This window comes from Patagioenas fasciata, chromosome 3 (assembly GCF_037038585.1).
Source record: "Patagioenas fasciata isolate bPatFas1 chromosome 3, bPatFas1.hap1, whole genome shotgun sequence".
NCBI lineage: Eukaryota > Metazoa > Chordata > Aves > Columbiformes > Columbidae > Patagioenas > Patagioenas fasciata.
The window spans coordinates 110,624,937-110,646,716 of record NC_092522.1 but is presented as its reverse complement, the minus strand read 5'-3'; the positions used below and the strand labels follow the sequence as shown (position 1 = coordinate 110,646,716).

The window sequence follows — 21,780 nt, the reverse complement described above, 5'->3', positions numbered from 1 at the left end:
ATTTCCTGTAAATCTAAAATTAAGCTAACTAATGAGCACCTGAGTGCCAGAGATGAAACAAAGTCTGCTGATAAGTCACTTCGGAGGGTGGAACACAAATCAAGAAATCAATTTTCTCGAAGGAACCCAAATCAAGATTTTGAGTGCTGGAGTCAGCAATTGAACAAATATGAGACAACAATTTCTGAGCCACTGCTAGCTGGAACGGACGAATCTGATGTCGTTCAATCTCATAACCTGGAAAAAGGCAAAATTTTGTTTAGATATATGCCCGAAGTCTAATGTAAAGCAAAATGTAAGAGTCTGGCAAAGAATGATTGATCTACTCTTTAAGGTACTTTGCTTATGAACAGGACTTCCATTTTAGTAAACTCTATATGGAACACGCAAATCTTTCTGCATTTGGGCATTTTGGTCCTATAAGTCTCTTAAATGTCTGAGAGCTGAACATAAACTTGTGCAACAGCGTTCTGCTTGGAGCTTCAAAGACTACAATACCCAGTGGAAGGAAGCAGAGCTACCATCACTGTAAATCTGAATATCCCAAGAAATGACTTGCTGTTTGCCTCAGGACCTTTGCCTTCAAGAGCCCAGGACTCTGCCCAGGTGGATCTAACTGCACACCGAGACCTGCTCTCAAGCACACTGCTCTGTTACCTCTTCAGAAAATCTTCCTTACTTACTTGTACATGCAGCTGCTCCCATTCCATTCAGTGCTGTGGGTTTAGTCACTGAAGCAGAAAGTGATGAAGAGATGTGTCCTTGGTTTTCCTGATAAAACTTCTCCAGCAAAAGATCAATGTCACCCTCTATCAAATTGAAAGGACAGTGGAATAAATGTCCACATCAATAAGAGCTGCATTTCTTACTGATTTTTATTTGGTTTATTGGCTGTTTTATACAGGAAACCTCTCATTATTTTCTATTGCATCTGCTTTTACAGCATATCACTAATAAAATGCAAATCAGGCCAAGGAATGACAGACCAGCTCTGCAGACTACCAACTAGGACATTTATGGAGGATGGTAAAAAAACAGCCTCAAGGCCCTGATGCAAATCAGCAACAACAAAGACACGAAACTGGCTTAGTTTATGGAGCGATGCTGTTTACTGTTTACTAATAGGGATTACAACAAACTTTGGATAATCTGATAAATATTTAAAAATCTTTAACATTTTTGAGAGACAGAAAGAAAAATAAATCCCTCTGGAGATGAAAGAGAAATATGAGTTTTGTAGCTACATACAATGCTGAAGCAATCAAGGCGTGTTTTATTGAACTATGCGTATCTGCAAATATATCCTGTTCTATTCAGCAGGGGCCCTGCTTGCAGATGAAAGCTATGCAGTAGTATACTTGTCCTGAGCATTTAGTATTTTCCGAGCAGTTGATAAGAAGTTTGATCATGTCTGCGCTGAGCTCAGAAAGCCAGGGCCTGCCCCATGAAGTGCAATCCAGTGGATACAGACAGCAACTCTTTTTAGGATGCTCGTTGACTTGTTCTGCTCAAACAACAGCAATAGCAAAAGTGATTTTGAGAACCATAATTTGAAGAAACTAAAAACAGAAACACTAACATAACTACACGATGGTTCAAGGGAAGTGAGTTTCTCTTAAGTGACCACTCAAAATACCATGACACACCCAGAAGGATTCTTGTGATCCAAGAACAGATTTACTGATGTGACATGAATGGCAGAGGGGACTGTGAGATCCCATTAACACTGACAAACATGCTGCATTCGCTCTAGTTGTGTGACACAATTTAAGTCTCCATGTGGCTGGATCTATACCCAGATAAGCCTGCCTGTGGGGATCCTCAGTATACTCAGTTAAAAAACGATCCAGTTACCCTGTCTCTCTGCAATTTGCCTCTTTCCTGTGCATCACGATCAGGCTCATAGCATGGTAAGCTGAAAGGACAAATCCTTCATTTGATAAAATAACTGTGTTCTATCACGATCTAAATTATTCCTGTGCTTAGGGCAAAAGAATTTATACCTATCTTATGGATATGGACTTGCACAGTATACAGATGTCTTTGTATAGCTAAGAATAATATGCTCAGCTATTTGCTGTCATATTTTTATGAAATGGAGGGATTTTAGAAACTGACACTTTTAGGAGGAATTTTGGTTCAAATGTACTTTCACAGCTTATTATATCTTACTAATAGAGTCTTGTTTCTGGAAAGGTAATGAGCACAGCTATTTTATCTGATTTAGAAGTTTCAGAGACTTGGAAACATGCCTCTTTATAACCTGCTAGGTACCTGGGCAGAGTGTGTTAAAGAAGGACCCCAGACCTTCCACTTTTCCAGTGACCAGCTGATAGTTAACTTCTTTTTGGTAGTCTGAAGGAGTGAGCATGCTCTCAGACAGAACTCTTGCCTGATACTTTCCTAAAAGACAAAAAAGCAATTTTGAAAGCACTTCAAAATGAAGTTCTAAAATTATCTAAGTCATAATAAAAACACTACCCAGCTAAAAGAATATCACATACACAAAGATAGGAGAGATGAGTCTTTTCTTTCTCCTGTACATGTATGCACCAGACACCATGTTTTATGATTCTTTGCATTCTTTTCTCTTTTTAGGAAATATTTATTGATGCAGTATATAAAAAGAGCTTATAAATAGTCAAAGGAATTGTCAGTTATCTTACACTCATAATGAATCTTTGAACGGCTATTCAAATAATTTGTTTCATTATCAGCACGACCCCCAAAAGGTTGTTGAAGGGAATGACATTGGAAGACGCTCTTTTAGAAAAGGGGTGTCAAACTCATTTTCACTGGTGGCCATATTAGCCTCGTGGTTTCCTTCAAAGGGCCAAATGTAATTTTAGGACTGTATAAAGGTAGGAGTAATTACAGTTATACAGTCCCCCAGTGAAAATGAGTTTGACACCCCTGTTTTAGAAGCTCAGAAAATATTCAGTCCTCTGCTCACAGTAATATCCCAGCCACACAGAGCAGAAGAGCTTTATGTACTGTGTGTGCTGTCACTCATCATTATTTGTAGCAGTGTTGGATGGGATGTCTGGGTGAGAAAACAGGTGAAACAGGCAGAATATGACTTGCTGGGGAGATACCCAACTGTGCAGCATCAGCTTGGGTTCAGCAAAACCCATTACTTGCTGGCGAAAGCTCTGCTTTCTGAGGCAGCTGATTGAAAGTCAGATTACTCTGTTTTGCCCAGAGATACACCCTTGTGATCTCACCTGTTATCACAATGCAGGAATCAATGGCTCGATTTCTACTGGCACATATGATCACCACGTAGTTTGTCTTTATTAATTTTCCTTCAATGAGTAGCTTAAACATTTCGGAAAGCCCCTCAGCCAGAGAGTAGCTGCACTCAATGATATGGACGCTGTCGTTACAGGAGCTGGCGGCGAGACCCGCCAGCCAGGGCAGCTGTGCTGAAGTCACAGGCGCGACCTGGCTGGGGACTTGAGGAAAGGTCTGGGGGACAGCCTGCTGGTACTGGCGGATTTCAGACAGGTGTGACTCCCGCCACGAGCGCATGAATATTTGTTCCAAATCCTCAATCAAAGGAACCTGGTCCGAGGCTGAAAAAAAATTAAGAGGAGAGTATTATGAAACAATTAAACAAAACCATTGAGGTTTTTGGGGTTTTTTTCCAAATACGTACTTTTTTAGAGATGATTATGTTTCTGATTCCTGCATGCATGACTATCACTTTTAGCAGATGTGAACCAAATTTTTCATTTTGAGGTACCTTTGTGATACTCCGGTAAAGATGCCATAACTGGAACCTGAGTATCGGTAATTAGAAATATTTAAGAGGTTGAGTGCTGCCTGTCTCAGCGTACTACTACTTGTAAACCACAGACTGCATGCAAGAGGAGAGAATGAAAGAAACCTTTTATTTTTAGTTGCTGAGGTCCCAGGTGATAGCAGAAGATGAACTTTGTATGATTATATTTAAATTTGTCTGGTCTTCAAGAAATAATTACTTAGTTTTATTTCATTATCATGAATGAGATGGTTTAATATCACATGTCCTAAGACTTATTTAATATTGTCCTGCCCTAATATTCCCTTTCTCATTTGCCGGCACGTAATACATTCATTGCAGTCTATCTGGATGTAAAATAATCTTACCTAGTTGGACAAGGTAGTAGACAGTCAGTAAGAGCTGCATTTCCTCTGAAATAGGCTGTATTGTGGAGGTGCCGTATTGTTCATATGCTCTAGATAAAGACTGTGAATTCCTGTAACAGGTGTACAACAAAGGACTCACTATCACATCATTAATATTCCCACAAAGATAAGGGAAGTTTCCATGACCTACAAAATAAACAATATTTGTACACATGACATTCATTTCATAATTTCCCATGTATGCATTAAACAGTTTTAATAGTAAACGTTTTTAGATAGACAGCTTTAGCAGTGTTCAGCAATAGGACATATCTTTACATCTTTTACAAAAAAAATATAACGTCTTGTTGGGGGGTTGAGGCTTTTACCTTTAAAAATAACTGGCTTTGCTTTACAGATTTTCAGCAAGTTGTCAGGAACTGAGACAGGTTCTCCTGAGCCCACCATCGGAGATGAGGCTGGCCCCACCAAAGCAGAATGTGGTAAAGATGACAGGCTTCCTCCATCTAAGATTTTAAACATATTATTGCTGGAGCGAGCTCTAATAATGATTTCCTCAAAGACAAGTTACTCAACATCATCTCATACCCACATTTGATATCAGTGTTAAAATGCTTTTCATGGTTGCATCACACATTTCATGAGCTGTTGCTACAACCCATCCTATTATGCTAACTGTCTTGGAGGACTAATTATATTGTTGTGACCTTGAACATCACACAGGCATTTAAAGATTTTGAAATGTTTATAAAGAAACAGTTTCAGGTATGAATGCAAGTATACAGAGATACCGATGCACAAATAGTTACGATTTGTGTGTTCTGTATGTTATATTTAGTTTCCCTGCTTCTAAACAGGTTTTCTTGCTATAGCAAGAAAGACAAAAATAAGATTCAACATTTGCACCATCATAACTTCTTAATTAATTATTTAATTTAAACTGTAACACATTAAAAGAAAACATTTTTGGGAAAGCGGGTTTATGACACTTCCATGACACTCTAGGCTTCATCTACACTATAAAATCCAAGTGCCAAGAACACTGTGGCCAACAGTTGAAAGAACAAATGGTACCTTGACATCAGTTATGACCCTAATTTGAATATTCCAAAGGTGTTTCGGTGTCTAAAGATGGACACAGGCATCTGTTGGGATTTATTAATAATGACTTGAAGACTGGATCCTAGTGAGAGCCAGGCTCAGAGCCTCAAAAAGAAATCAATGGAAACGAAACACCTAAACGTAGGTGAGCACATAGGTATCAAAGACCTTACAAAACTCTAATGCGAATCTGCAGATATCTTTAAAATACTGCCTCTTTTCCCCCATTTTTTGCTGAATACTGAAACAAACATTATCATTACCTTGGCTACAGCTTACCGTTTTTAATTCTGTTTGGAGCCTGTGGATTGAGCTGCAAGTTCCAAGTTTCAGTAGATGATGGAGATTCTGGTGACCAACCTTTATGGCGCTTTTTTGGAGGCCCTGAATTTGTTAAAGTGCCTGAATAAGAGTAATATTTCAGAAAAGTATTAGAATAAAATGCATTCAGTTTTGTGCGTGGTAATTTAATATGTTTTGATAGATTGAATGTATATATTAAGTACTGTGGTAGACATGGTCAAGTCCATGAATATAATAATTTTTTAGTGGTTTTTATTTTACATTGCTATGTCCTGCTTAAACTTCTGGAAACTTTCTGGTGCAGAGTACTCTTAAGTATCTAGGCAGACTTTGCTTATTTTATGCCAATGTTTACTCTGTACTAAGAATAATGTAGTAAGAATGAGACATACTAAGAACACTTATAAGTGTTGCTATTTTGGATTCAACACTATACATATTTTGCTCCTTTTTTTTCTGAACACGTAACACTATCTTTCATGTAAAACATTTCAAAATAAAATTCTCAAGGATTTCAGGATAATATTAATAATGATCTGTGTTCTTTTCAGCTATTTTCCCATTTACAGTATGTTGGCCACTTCTCGCTGGCTACCATCTTTGGTTTGACGTTAGTTCATATTAACTCCTAGCAAATTACTTCTGCACATTCTGCCTATCCATATGCAGCTGAAACACCTTTATCTGTAAAAACATAACTTTCTCACAGTCTCTCTAGGAGCACCTGATGATTAATTTATCGATTTTTTTTTCATTAATTTCTTGAATCTTCTTGTGCACTACTGCAAACTCCTACAATGATGAGCTCCTGCTAATACCAACTATTTCTAATTATTGAGAGTCAACGGTCCTCCAGGAATTGCTCAGCATCTTGCATGATTGAGTCATTTCTATTTTTGGACATAACTATGCATAAGTTGTAACACTACTTCCCACTGGCAGGGCTATAATTCCTGGCAGAACTCCCACATAAGATTCAAGACAAGTTAAGTATCTTATATAAAAATGGGGTTTAAATTTTGCAAAAGATATTAAAAATATACTTGAAATCTTCAGACCTAGAATAAGATTGTTCACTTGCAGAAGAGCTTTACATACAGGTTTTCAAAGATGACTTTGTCCTTCAAACTTTGACCACATGAGGGCAGTACTTAGCCATATTAGTGATTATTTCATTTAGTTTCCTGGCATAACGTTGTCACAAAAGTCACAAGTTAGTTCGAGCAATACAAATAATATTTTATTTGAAAATGCTGTACTCTTTCCTGCAGATATGTTAATACGTGGAAGTAATCCATCTGAAATGAATTGGCAAGAATATGTTGTTGCATGGAAGAAAGAGAGCAAGGACCTGAATAGGCAGAGAAAAATAATTTGGCTGTGATGCCAACAGGGAAACTTGGGAAGATTTATTCTAGAAGAGAGTTATAGTGTGTTTCTAGCCATAGGGAAGATGAACTTTCTTGCTTAAACAAGCCAGTGACACAGAATACAGTTTGCAACAAAAGACAATTGACCCAAATCATTATTATAATGGTGCAGTGAGGACAGTTTCTATAATTTAGAGGCAGTTGTTGAAGTCTAGTGTTCACCCCAAGGTGAACTGTATGCAACATAGGAATTATCCTAGGAGTTATGACTTATAAATCTTTCTTAATTCCCTTCACAAAACTTGTTGGTGAGATTGATGCAAATTGACATATTTTTAAGAACCTGGATTCAGAATGTAGTCTGTACTTCCACTAAGTGAATGAACTCTAAATATAACAAAACAACTTCCAATTAATAATCTAACCTGTAAAAAGCTATGGCTGAAAACATAAAACCATCTTTTTGTCTGAAAATTAACACCAAAAAAGACATTATGATCAGAAATGACTTGGAACGGATTGGTAACTTCTATTTATACAGGAAATTATGATCAAGATATCATTTGTTCAATGCTACTATTACACCCATAGAATAGAGAGTTCAGGTTTATTAAACAAATCCATACAAATACCTAATACTGAAGGTCTCGTCAGAGCAGACAGGTTATTTTTCACCAACTGTTGTTTAGGTGATTCCTTGCCATTATAAACTGCTGAGCTGAATGCTGCTGTTGAAGGGATGTGATCTATGGCTGCAGCTGGCAAGAAAAAAACCCAAAGTATTACATTAAACACTTGTAGGTCAAGATCCCAAGTTGATACAATAAACTCATCACTTGATCATTTGCTTTAACAGAGCCATCGGGATCTGCTCAGAGTGAATTCAATGCTGAATAAAATGATCCCACTTCTGATCTTACACCAGATTATTGCTGTCTGACTTCCAATTAAGTGCCTGAGCAGAATTCGAGTCTGCAATTGAAGACGTAAGTCAGATCCTTTAGCTTTTTGCAGGTGGATCCTAGCTTTTACATGAAGTTTACTCAAGAACAAGCTAAAAGAGAGAGGTTGTTTAAAATGTATTAAAAATCTTTTAAGTCTCCATTCCAATTTGACATCCTCTTTCCAAGCTTCTTTTTAACTACACTTGATTAAAAAGACAGGTTTTCTCAAGCCTAACATGCTTGTAATTAAAGTAGCTTTTCTATATATGTCCGACAAAAAAAAAAAAAATGCCAATCTGCTATTATAAGGAGATTAATGATTTGTTCTAGAGGGGTACCAGTATTCCAGAACACAACTATTTAACAGGTTTCTATCTCACAGAGAGAATATAACCACCAAGAGATGTGCCTTGGTTCTCCCATGTGAATCTCTGTAACAGCCAGAAGACACTAAAGAGCAGTTTTCATTATGAAGAAGCTGAGAGACATCACTTCAACCTCATTACCCGTCACCTTTCATTTCTGCTAAGCTAATGTAAAAGTAAATGTTTCAGAAATCATTTTTACTACCAAAAAAAAAAAAAAAGTTATAGATATTGGTCATTAGTTTGGGGTTTAGTTTAAAAAAAAACCAACCAAAGAAACAAACAAACACTACCTCTGAAGCTTATATAGCCATATAGTGTCTGCATTAAAGAGGATTCTGGTCATAACATAAAATAGACTGCATCAGAAAAAAAAAGCTGAAACAACACCCATTCCTGTAACATTAGTCATCTGTGACCAGACAAGCAACAGCCAGAGGAATGTAACACCTATTTTCAGCAACTTTAAAGACAATGGCTTTTAAAAAAAATGCTGGTTTGCTTTGCCTATGAGCAAGCTGCAGAACACCTAATTTACAAGTCGCTAACCTTTTATACATAAACCTGAGAGGAAAAAATGAGCAGCAGGAAGCCTTCAAAGTGTGATTGCTTTCTTTATTTGCAATATATCTCTAAATCTATTCAACTTGTTTACTTTTATGCAGTAGTGTGCTTATTTATTTGCCTTCCCACCCACACGAGTACACACAGAAGAGTACGGGGAGGGGATAACCCGGTGTGTTTTCCCCCTAAGCGGTACCTGTTTGCGGAGCCCCAGCTGGAGCACCGGGGTTCGCTGCTGGGAGAAGCTCACTTGAGGTGCTTCCCGAGAGACCCGAACTTTCTGGCAGCTGGAACAACGTGCTTGAGCAGGTGCTGGGTGAAGACTGTCGGCCTCTGAACTCTTTTAAGAAAAAAAGAGACTTCTTATCCCCTGACACCAGCAGCGTTTGCTTTTTCGCTGCCTATTTGATTTGATAATTTCACACTTAGAGACCACGGCACTTGGAAGGCAGGAACCGGTGCCTTCAGATGTGCCATCTTCATATTAGGTCAGTCAATTGCTTTTTACAGCTGGCCAAGTAATCATTTAGCTTTAAAGTCTTTCTTTCAACTGGTCTGTCTTAGGTTTTACACAGATGCCCGTCCCCCTGATAGCCAAGCTCGGCTGATGAAAGCCAGAGCTGGAGGAAGACAGATTCATTATCTTACCTGCCCCTTTCCAGCAGATTACAGATCCTTTGGTCAGAGCTCCCTGTGCATTCCTGACCAGATAATACTTTAAGTGTTTCTGTTTCTTGGGCTGAGTGGTCAGTTTAAGGTTAATGTGATTTGAGAATTCTGTAAAGTAGCAGAAACCCTTCTTGCCACAGCCAACACAATTGCCAGAGAAGCCTGATAAAATAAACAATACATATAATCCAATGAAATAGGTGAGTCACTATTAATAACATCCAAACACAACTCTTTCCTGGAGGAAAACTGTATTTATCTTTTTTTTCAAGACCTGAGCTTTTTATTAACATTTTCCTCAAACAAAAACAAAAACAAAAAACAAACAAAACAAAACAAAAAACCCCACACTACATGAAGCATACTGTATTGCACTTTGGCTACCAGATTGCAAAAAAAGAGCCCCACATTTACGGAACAACTAAAATAGGCCATATTCTTCATTTTCTCACACAAGAAAAAGATCACAATTACCTACCTGTGAAACACTAAACCAAGAAATTTCTGACTGAAGTGTACTGAACCACATGCTTAAACCCAGCCCTTTGCAACACTACAAAAAGTACAGACTTTTCTTGTTTCAGCTTTCAGAGAAATTAAATATGCAATTAAGTCTTAAGAAATTAAGTATATTTAATCTATTCTCTTTAACCAGATTTAAGTATATTTAAGTACCAAGTTCCTACTACAGAAGCCTTTTTAAGAGAGGAAAAGAATACTGAAGCCTTCCTGGGCTATTAATTTAAAGTGGTTTTCTCAAATTATGGCTGGACTGTGTTAGCAGTTCACAGAAGTTTAAACTATTTATGATTACGGAAACAAAGTGTCTGCAACTTTATAGGCACAACAGAGACATAGTCCTTGCATGTAAAGAAGCTTATTGTACTAAGGCTTGATGGGGCATTTCCAGGGACGCTGCCATTTCCTCTCATTCTGAGATACACAGTCTGAGCCTCAAAGAGAGTTTCATGATGGTGGTGCCATCTTCACCATAAATAAAGGGCATTCCTTGCACAGCTGATTTTCTTTCATTCTTAAATGACTTTTTTTGTCCATTTTCTAAAGTATTCCCTAGGAATTCTTCATCTTGCATCAGACCAATGCAACTCTGAAAATAACTTTTATCTACAAAGAAATTCTACAGTGTGCATGATCTTCCCCATGGAAATTTTCTGTTTTTTCTCTACACATGACCTGAAGCACAAAGTTTTATTTTATTTTAATCATATCTAATGTACATTTGTATGTGTCATCACAGGGATTGAAATGGAAAGGGTGTGTTGAGTGAACTGAAAGATGGCAAAAATAAAATAAAGGAAATGCATTTCATGTAACAGATACAGAACAACGTTGGAAATAAATATTATAACTGGAGTAAAGGATCAATAATACGGTAGATAAAGTGAAGAGCCACTAATGAGAATAGTGATTTCAGATAAATTTTTCCGGCAAATTAAGTTTTCTGATTAATGGTCAATACTTTTTTCCTTCTGTAAAACACAAGCACTGAAATATAATGCTTTGTAAAAACTTGTTGCTTGGTTTACAACCTGAGCAATTTCACTAGTTTTCAAGTGGCTCAGAAGAATTTATTAAAAGCATAAATACATGTGGAAATTGATCTGGTATCTGTGGGAACAACAGGCTAACACTATTGAAAGCTGGCTATTATCTCTCTGATCCTGGTCGGCTGGATGATAATGCTCATTATGATTCATAAAATCAGGACAACTCATGACTCTGCAGAATCCTCTGTGTTATATCAGTCAGCACAAAAGCAACTGTCTAACATTACGGAGCCTTCAGTAGCTGCAATAAAAGCAGCAACAAAACGAAACAAAATTAGAACGGATGTGGCAAAAGCTGTAGAGTTTGCATGCATTTTACACAGATTAAGAAATCATGAAAAATGAAAACTTCCCATATGTTTGGCAGGACACCGAGCATGACCAGCAGCATTGCAATTTTGCCTGGTTGCCACTTACAAGCCCTTATGCATTTTCAAAAACAAGCATGACGAGACCATTTCCAAAAGTAAAATAGAAATACCTGTGCAATTTTTAGATTTTATCATTTTGCTGAGAGTGTCCAGCAACTTGCTAAAGCCACAGGCAGAAATATTTGTCCAACAGAAAGTTGGGCAGTGGACGTGACATCTTGTCATGCGGACTCTAGGTCAGTCACTATTGGAAACTCTCGTATATTATCACCAGCCTAAACCAGATTTAGCAACAACATCTACCTGAAACAACATTTGGTCCTTATCACCTATTTTTAATGCTGTGATATGTATTATAGCATACAGGTGAGGCCTAGTAGGGATTAAACCAAACTAAATTGTCCACTTGTTTTGAAAAGTCCTTGGAGAACATTTTAGAAGTTTATTTTTTAATTTTCCTTTTAAGTCAGACTAACATCTTTCCCCTCAAGCTTCCCGAGCTCCGCTGAGTCAGACTAGGAGTCCTTTCTTGCCAGCTCCTTGCCAACAACAATCTTCACCCCATTCATTCTGACCCACACTCTCTTTCAGGACAGCCTTTGCTTCATTAACACAGCTCAGCCCTGACATCACAGATAGAACACAACATGATATCAGAATTCCAGTGTAAGAAAACGCTGTTCAACCATTACTCATCGCAGGGCTCTGCCAACCTGGCTCATAGCACTTCATGTAGCAGATTGAGTAACACTGAGAACACAAACATTTAATCATCTTCCTTTCACTGCGTGCCCTGTTCACGTGCTGCCTGGGGCAGCAGCTGATAGCGGGGACAGTTTGTTTCATAAACAAGCTGCATTAAATATTCTTCCATACATTATAGAGAGGACAAAGGTCAGGGGAGTCGGGGCAGCCATGAGGTGACTCAATATATCTATGTCATGGGATTGATTTCACAAGAGAATTAGAAATCAATGCCTGGAGTTTAGGGGCTAAAAGCCTTTCACCTTTAGGTCACCAGTTCATATTCAGCTCAGTTCAATAGTGACTTAAGGCTGTAACCCTCTGAAGATTGTTTAACCAGAAGGTATTTGATTGTATCTGGACTTTTATCATACGCATTTGTTCGAATTTGCTCGCATCACAATGATCAATTGCTCATAATTCAAAAAGCTCTTCCGCAGTAGGGACCTTGTGGTCAACAGTGAGCTTGGACTAGGGATAAAGAGAGGACTTCAAGCTGGGAGGAGATCCCTCTAATCTTTCATAATCTAATATTTCATAATCTAATATTTCATAAATTGGCATAAAATGATCCTCCTGTTTCTCTTTTAAAGTAATAACAGGCTTTTCATCAACAATATTATTTTTGCTGAAAGTTGGCAGCTGGCTTAAGAAGAAGAATTATTATCTTCTCAACTTTTCAACAAAAGGATTTCTCCTCTTCAGTCCTACTCACAAGAAAAAGCATACGGATACTGACAATATTCCACATTTTTCTCTCCTACTTAGTACAGTTCCTAAATTTTAAAAACAAATGAAATCAATATGGTCAAGCTGGAGAGCTCCACTGGACAGAAACTCACTACTATTACAAAAGCCCAACAGAACACTGTATATTTTAACAGAAGCAGCCACAGTATTTTATACTACAACGTTTCTTCATATGTACAGCTTACACGCAATCAAACTAATCTTTCCCTCTGTCATTTTGACCTCAGGGACCCATTGAGGAAAAAAGGATTCCCTGCTAGGAAAGTGGGCAGCTGTTTGGTCTTCTGGGAAGGAAAGTGATGAGTGAATGGCTGCTTTGTTTATCATGAAATAGTCTCCTCGAGAGAAAAACCCAAAACCCAAAAGAGAAAAAACCTTTGGGAGTGGTACATGTTAGCTGCTTTCAGTCGAGAACAATAAATATTGCAGTATCACGGAAGTGTTTCCTTCATCTAAGCATTCCTTTAGGTTGAGAAAAACCCCAAGAAACAGCTTCCTAAAGGCAAAAAGCCGAATCTGTTTTGCAGAGTAGTTAAACCTGTGATCTAACTTGATTAACAGAAGCATAAAAGCTACATGCTCAGACACAGAGAAATTTTTGCTTGCCAAAAATACAGTGTTTTCCAGAAAGTGTTTTGGTTTTGGTTTTTTTTTCCTATGGAGTAATACATCAATTGTAAAAACAAAGACACAAACCAACCTCCAACAGAAATTACTTCCAAATCGCAAGCACATATGCCTTGATGGTGGGACAACTTATTAGCATAATCAATAAATTGGCATATGCCCCCGAGGCAATGTCAACAGCCCCTAATGGGAACAAGACCATAAGTCAAAAGCCCAGAAATACTGCGACATTTCCTGTTTTCTTCCGGAATTCTTGTGTGTTCCACAGGCATCTTCACAAACATATGCAGAAGGACTATGAGAAACGAGGAAACTACTGGGTAATTCATTAGTGGTTTTTCCCTTCAAATAAATTATTTTGGGAAAAATATACAGTACTGAGTAACAGCTGCCTTACAAAAACAACAGTACAAAAAATGAAAAAAAAAAAACAAAAAACACATGAAATTATAAAAAAACATTGGGGTTGAAGGGTTACAAGTGATATGCCTGTATCTCCAATAAACCTTACCAAAAGTCTGGGATATACTCTGATCCATGATAACGGCTCATTTCAATTCAGCATGAATCCAGTTCCATTTCCCTCTAAACTTAGAAAGGCTTGAAGGGACCACTTTCCATGTTGTTTCAAAAGTCCAGCATGTTTGAATGAGAACAGCGTAAACTCAGAATACCAAAAATAAACCTTCTATCCCATCTTTAAAAGTAAGACAATGAAAAGAGCTTTCCTTCTTCATATTAAATGTTTTCAACTTAAGTTTGTCACAGGGCAGAGGTCACTATGTTATACTAATAGACAGAGATTTTAAAGCAAGAATGGTTCTGTCTTTTATCTCACTATTTGTCTGAAACTCTGAGACTACTCATGTCTGCTTCTAATTTTACTTACCCTGATTTGACTTGCATCAGTGTATGAGAACCAGGATTATTTCTATCCACAGTATGATCTATTGTATGAATAGAATGCAATCCTCATGTCAATAACATATATCATGTTTTTTCATTAGATTAGGGACTGGGAACCTTATTTTATTCCCAGTTTTCAGATTAAGACATTGGATCTTAAAGTAAGTTCTTTCACATTTAAGCTTGTTATAAAACACATAAAAGTCATCCTACAGAATTACTAGAATTATTTGCCAAAGAATGTGATTCAACTGGTGTTTAAGTGTGTAACAACAGCCAAAAATAAGCATTTAAATGGTTTCAGGAAACTAAAATGTATTAAATAAGCAAGCTGAGGATGCAAGTAGCATAAAAACCTCCCAGTTATGTTCCCGTTGCTTTTTTCTGTCCTTGTTTAGCACGCAATTAACAAATACATTACTTCCTCTCTGCTAACAGCCTAAGGAGCTTAAGCTGTTAATTGTGCCAGCACTGAATGACTTGAGTGGTACAACATTCCTGCCTTTATCTTTAAAATGGCTACACGTGGGTGATTTACAACCGTCTTAATTCTTTTACTGTCACTGGTCAAATGTACTATGACCAATCCAACCCTTCAAGATCACATGAGGAGAGAAGTTACTGTACATGGAATTGTATTATGCACTTTCACACTACACTGTCATCCCAAATGCCTTGAAGAGTTGCTCAAACTGAGGTAACTGAGTTCATGTCATATCCCTCAGTGTTTGTGAAAGAAAATGGTTAAAAGACATGACAAATGTTTCCTTTTTTGCTGTTTGAATCTTGGGCTTGTACAGAGGCACCATACAGCATTTTTTGGTTAACTAAGAAAATAATACATAAGAACATTAAAGTGTCTGATTGAACAAAGAGTTCTCCACCCAATTATATATTAATACAACTTGTCCCGATATAAAAACTATTCCACTGTCATAACATTGATATTCAGTTCATTCATTCACATGATGGCAGATCATGCCTATTTGGTTTGATTTGGATGAGGCCAATGACCATGAGAAAGGCTATAATAAAAACAGAAGGACCGAGTTTTATGTCAGAAGTTAGATTTTTAAGCAGATGAAAAGCAACAAATTAGAGTATCATACAAACAGTATTATTCAAAAACATAGTATTACCTGAGTACTTATATAGGAAAACAATCAACTTATAGTAATTCATATTTATTTTTATTGTGATAATAGCAGAGTCATAGGTTAGGGTCCAGAACCCATTCTGTTGTTCAAACACAGGGGAGAATATTATCTCTATCTCAAAAAGATAAATCAAAAAGGTCATAAACTTTCCTAGTCCAAACTATCTTCAAAATGTTTACATGCATGTAGTAGCCTGAAAGCTCTACTTGACAGACCTACAGACTGTCCATGTTAGTATTTGGAAAACTAAAATAGAGACAGGCAGCTGTTTGACTAGTCCAGTTACCAGATATGCAGTTCCAGCAATAACATAAACAAATTGGACTTTAGTCTTGGACTGATGGATAGAAGGTGATGAAGCATTTCTAATGAACTGGCTCACTCTGTATCTTTCCAAAGCAAACACAGTCAGCTCTGAGTTGTTATCTTGTTGTGCATCACCCATGAGCGTTACTGTAGACGCGAAATGGGAGTGAAATCTGCTGAACTCACTCTGCAAAAAAAGATTAGCCATCAATTGTAGCCCACAGAAGCATCCACTACTGCAATCACAGACACTTACCCAACAGGGCATTGCGCCCGTTGTCATCTGGCAGGAATCTTTTATCCACAGCACACACTAAAAGGTGATCAGGTAAATTTGGTGACTTTGCACCAACAAGTAAAAACCCTGATGGTACCTCAATATGTTCATTGGAAATCGAAACCAGTCTCAAATCTTTACCAGCCTGGCAGAAACCTAGAAAAAAAATCAATTCAATGTATTTTTAAGTTGACAAGATTTTTTTGTTTAATACTCAAATTGCCTTTATTAAAAGACTTCCTATATTTTTAATAAAAACATTGTGTCCTCTGAGGTCAAGGGCAAACTAAGAGATAATTTTGTTCCCTGCCTTTAGCCAGCCATAAACAGACTCTACCAGTACAATAAATAAACACAAAAAATGTACAGTAAAGTTTCTCTTGATTATGTTTTGCAACCTACTAACATCATCATATATCAGACCAGACATTCAAAAATTCAACATCTGGCAAATTTCACTGGCTTTTCCTGGGTTTCTGAGCATTTTTTACAGCAACATTGAATGAGGTACACTTCAAAGAAAAAAATAGCAGTGATAAAGCCATAGGAATTATCACATTCATTTCAGCAAACACCAGGCCTGCAAACTCAACCTTATAAAGGTCACGTTGCCTAAGAGAACCAAACTTCTGTCCTTCTGTCAGGCGTTCCAACACAAATGTTTATCTGACACATCAGGCAAACACTCTGCATAACATAAGCGCAACCAAGAGGAATCCAGCTTTATCTGGCAGGTAACAAACGCTGACATTTTTAGGATTTTTATATTGTATATATTACCTCATTCTGATGAATTATAGGGAAAATGGCCCTAATCCTACCCTTTTCAGTAGCACAAATGCCATCTGACAGCATGGTTATGGCATTTCTTACCATCAGTAGTGCAACATCCTTCTGGAGGAGGCTTCATCTGGTAAGAAACAGGACTACTTGATTCTGAGCTTTCTTCCTCCTCCTCTTCTTCTTCTTCCTCATTATCTGCTCTGCTGCCTGCTACAAATTATCACAGCATAAATGACTCTGACACAACAGAAAATGCTGGCAACCAACCAATGAATGAGCAGGGTGACCCAGTTACAAAAAGTATTACAGCAAACTGGTTCTCTCCTCTTGACAATAGCTTTACTTCTGCCAACTCTTCAGATATTTGTTGTTTCCTTAAAGCTCCAACTTCCAGTCATGCTTATAACTGAATATCTTTCATCAAAAAATAAAGCTTTTAGCTCTTGTGCATAGAGCATGTTCTTGTGCAAAAAGCATGTTCAAAAGAATGACCCAATTGCATCTGCGAAAGTAAAAAAAAAAACACTGGAGGACAAATAAAAAGAAGCTTCAATTTATTAGTTTTTTAAATCTCATTATTGTTAAGCTAATCTCATGATTTTTAAGGGCCTCTTGGTGTTTGAACTCTTGTTGATCACAACACTGTATCCTTTGTTTATAATAGTAACAGCTAATATAAACCCAAAGTCATTACTTCTTAGCACTTTAGAATGTCCCGGCTACAGTCCAAGTACAGATGTTATTAATTAGGTATTGACCATGTCCTTGATACTGTACAGGGAACTGAAGAAACAGTTCCTTTTTGAAACCAGGTTCACCACAGCCGATGCCACGTTAAGAACACCTAACTCGCAGGTCATCTGTCCCTGACCAGAATGCGGAGCTCCAAGTAAAGCACTGCTGCTCCCTCTGCAATGTCAAGGCACATATCCAGGAAGATGATTCACAGCAGCCTGTGCATGGACTGTGCCAGCCTGGCAGGCAATACTGAATGCTGGGGAGAATACATGATATAGGCTTGTCACGGTTTAACCCGAGCTAGCAATACAACCACGATAACCGTTCACCCACCCCTTCCCCTTCCGCCCCCCACAGGGGAGAGAATCAAAAGGGAAGGGGGAAACCTGGATTGAGATAAACACAGTTTAATAAAATAACAAAATACTGATACACTACTAGTAAATATATATATATATATATATATATAATAGAAATAAAAGATACTCAAGGTAATTCTCCACGAACTACATCCACACCAAGCAGCCAGTCCCAAGAAGCCATGCCCCAGTCCTGAACAGCCGATCCAAAAGAGAGAAAAAAAGGAAAAAGGCAGAAAAGCCCAGAGACCTCTGCAAAAATGGCAAAAGGACAGACTAAACATCCCAACCAAAACTCCCCTGGGTGCGCGCCAAAGAGAGAGAGAGTGAGAGAGAGCAGAAGAGCCACCCCGAAGATCCCGACTCTTCTTATATATGAAGCATGACACTAATGGGATGCAATACTCTTATTGATCAGTCTGGACGTCAGTCAAGCTCTGCCCCATCCATGCCCCCTTCCTCGGTGCCTCACACCTGTGGGCAGGGCACTCAGTGTCCTTGGTTCTCAGACCAGAATAACTAGAAACATTAACTCTGTCCTGGGGTGCTATCTCTTGTTCTCAAACTAAGTCCAAAAAACGACTGTGCTAACTACAAAAAAAGAAAGGTTTCTAACTGCATGAATAAAATTAACCCATTTTCAGTCAAATCAGCATAAGGCTTCATTTTTTAGAGGGCTTTAGGTGTTTCTGATGTGCTGTCTACCTCAATTAGCATTTTTACGTGATAGTTTGCTTGTAAAGAGCATTCACCTGCATATTATTGGTGCATGTTTCAGCCTTTCAACTTGGGACTGCTTCTTTCCTTCTCTCTACCCACAGGACAATAATTTTTTCATGCCTAACACAACAGCTCCAGCAAAACATCCTGAGCAATGACTTCATCCCCTCTTATGGTTCAGACACCCTCATGGCCAATGGGGCAAAGCTGACAAGGAAGAGAGTGCAGCTAAATAGTGAATGGGGAAAACACTTCTACAGACTAGACTAAGGAAAATTTCATGTCAGATCCAGCCTTATTTACAACTGACATAAGGCACAAGTACTAAATGAACCCACTGGGGCTTTTGTTTTGGGCTTCTATTTTCTTGTTCTGTAGGAACATGCCTGCAGCAAACACAAACAGCTTTCACTGCCAAAACAGGGTCGTGAAAGGTTGCAAGTACTTGAGGATCAGAAAGAAGTCAAATAGCTGTTTGGACTTGGGAAAGTAAAATAGCAGTTAGGGTCCTACATTGTTCTGTTGATCCAGCTTCTAGTGGTGAAACAGAAAAAGATGAAGCACAGTGCAGTCATCCTCCAAAGCTCTGTGTCAACTGGACATACTCTCTTTGCTTTGACTGCCTTTGGATCAGGCGCTAAGAATCGCATAGGATATTCATCAAGGATTTTTTTTTTCTCTATGATCCTCTCCAGAATTACTTTTTATTTTATTGAGAAAGGATTGTAAAATCAGCTAAACAAATTCTACAGAATATATGAGAATTAGGGAGGAAGCTGAAGGAAGTAAATCTGGAGTTTGAAGATTTGTCTCTAAAGGTTATTGAGACTTACACTCTACACTCCACTCTAGAAGAGGATTTGAAAGGTATGTTTACTTTTAAGTATCTAAACATCAAGCTCCAGTCCTGGTGCACACGGATAAGGACAGAGGACAGAACATTATACACGACTGTTTTAAGAGTGTAGCCCGAAGACAAAAATGGTGAAAATGAACTAAGGGAAAAGTGAAGCTCTCCATCTTTACTATTTAAGTCAGGGGTGAGTTACTTGTTATGACTTAACCTTGACTAACATCCAAATGCAATGAAAAAGGGGTGAGTCTGTTAAGTTCTGTAAACTTTTTAATATGTACTTACTTTTTTCTCAGTGGGACTATTCAGAGGGCTGATATGATCCACAAACTGATTGCAGCATCAAGGCTTGAATCACAAGCCGCAAAATATATCATATCAATGGACAGACAACCTGCCTTACATGCAGCTCAGGGAAGGAACCACAGACAGGAGTTGCTGCAAAGCTCCCGTCAGAACATGGTGCTGCTACCAGAGCTGAATACAAAACCATGCAATCAATAATCTCCCTGCCGTGCAGCCAAGTGTCCCTCTGTTGCTCTGCCTTGCTTTGCACGCTACTTCTCAGCCTGTTCCACTGATGTCCCAGTGATAGTGGGGCTATAGGAGTTGGATGCTAACAGAAAAATAGCACTTGTCATTAACTTTTGAAATCAGCTTCATATCTCTTTGGCACAAACATAATACACAGGCCTAAAAGGTGGCACCCAAATGAATCTGAGAACTCAAGCGAAAAATGGAAGAAAGGTCTTTTGTATTTGAGAAACAGGATGTGATTAAACAATCGGAACTGTGAACATGATTGTGATTCAAATGGGATTTTGATTTCAGAAGTGAAGAATCAGATTAAAGAGCCTCACAGATAATGACTTGTAATAACTGCCAATCCAGTCCACAGGTTTAATTTGTAGTTCGTATGGTAATAACTAGGCAGATGTATACAAGAAAGCTAAACTTCTTAAAGCCAAATAACCTTGCCTCCTATTGTAAAAATTTTATCATGTATATTCCTAGAAAGTTCCTGAACATCCAGACCATTTATTGGAAGGGCAATGAAGCTGGTGAGGGGCCTGGAGCACAAGCCTTATGAGTTGCAGCTGAGGGAACTGGGGCTGTTTAGCCTGGAGAAAAGGAGGCTGAGGGGAGACCTTATCCCTGTCTACAACTACCTGAGGGGAGGTTGTAGCATGGAGGGTGTTGGTCTCTTCTCCCAAGTAGCAAGTGATAGGACAAGAGGAAATGGCCTCAAGTTGCACCAGGGGAGTTTTAGATGGGATATCACGAAAAAATTCTTCATGGAAAGGGTTGTCAGGCATTGGAACAGGCTGCCCAGGGCAGTGGTGGAGTCACCATCCCTGAAGGGGTTTAAGACACATGTAGACAAGGTTCTTAGGGACATGGTTTAGAGGCGGACTTGGCAGTATTAGGTTAACAGTTGGACTCAATGAGCTTAAAGGTCTTTTCCAATGAAAACAATTCTATGATTCTATTATTTGCATATATGTTCTGCAATTACAAAGGCTAAGAAAATTAAGAAGACTTCAGATGATCCTCATTAGAAATGTATGACCAGTGAGAACACAGCAAACTGAAGGCTTCTTGATAAAATGAAAAATCTAGAAAGAGGTTTGTTTAAATAATGATGGTTTTGGACTGTTCTAAGCACTACATGAATCTGCCAGTCCTGAAGAAGATGTGAAACACAGCAATAATAAAAAGGCAGGAAAACAAACAAACAAAAACAGAATTAAAAAATAGTATTATTGTAGCCAGGAAGATCTAACACTCTGTCTAAACCAACTTAGGTGAATGTGGTACTTTTAATTCACAGAGCTCGAAATAATTTTATAGGCAAATTTAATTATATAAATTACTCTAAAGGCATACATTTCTAATATGCATGTTTTTGTCTAATTTAGAATATGTAGACTGGAAAACCATTCTCACTAGAAAATATGTGTTTGCAAGTTCATGGCAAAAAAAAATAACACCTAAGCCAGAAGGGACAAACACGTTCATTTAACTTGTCTCCAGGCACAGTACAGTCTCTTTTGCACAAATTATTTTTAGGCATAAATTATCATGACAGATATGTAATGATATTAGGTTAGTCTCATTGGCTAAGTACTTTTTTCCTTGTTTAGATGGTCATTTATGTATCAAAAGGAGACAGA

At 38.0% G+C, this 21,780-nt stretch overlaps 1 protein-coding gene across 9 annotated transcripts in view; it reads right to left on the bottom strand.

The window, feature by feature from the left end:
* The window catches only part of GREB1 (growth regulating estrogen receptor binding 1), a 97,587-nt gene that overhangs the window by 36,698 nt on the left and 39,109 nt on the right, over positions 1-21,780 (bottom strand). For 6 of the 9 annotated variants that reach the window (XM_071807066.1, XM_071807064.1, XM_071807063.1 and 3 more), the window contains exons 3-14: positions 17,027-17,146; positions 16,133-16,309; positions 9,427-9,609; positions 8,975-9,118; positions 7,538-7,663; positions 5,512-5,634; positions 4,500-4,637; positions 4,132-4,317; positions 3,225-3,575; positions 2,275-2,403; positions 684-809; positions 40-237 (exon numbers count right to left, since the gene is read on the bottom strand). In XM_071807066.1, coding sequence (XP_071663167.1) covers positions 40-237; positions 684-809; positions 2,275-2,403; positions 3,225-3,575; positions 4,132-4,317; positions 4,500-4,637; positions 5,512-5,634; positions 7,538-7,663; positions 8,975-9,118; positions 9,427-9,609; positions 16,133-16,309; positions 17,027-17,146 — 2,001 coding nt within the window. Of the gene's footprint in view, positions 1-39; positions 238-683; positions 1,505-2,274; positions 2,404-3,224; positions 3,576-4,131; positions 4,318-4,499; positions 4,638-5,511; positions 5,635-7,537; positions 7,664-8,974; positions 9,119-9,426; positions 9,610-16,132; positions 16,310-17,026; positions 17,147-21,780 lie in introns of those variants that run through there. The other 3 variants (XM_071807062.1, XR_011738536.1, XM_071807065.1) reach the window with 3 other exon arrangements.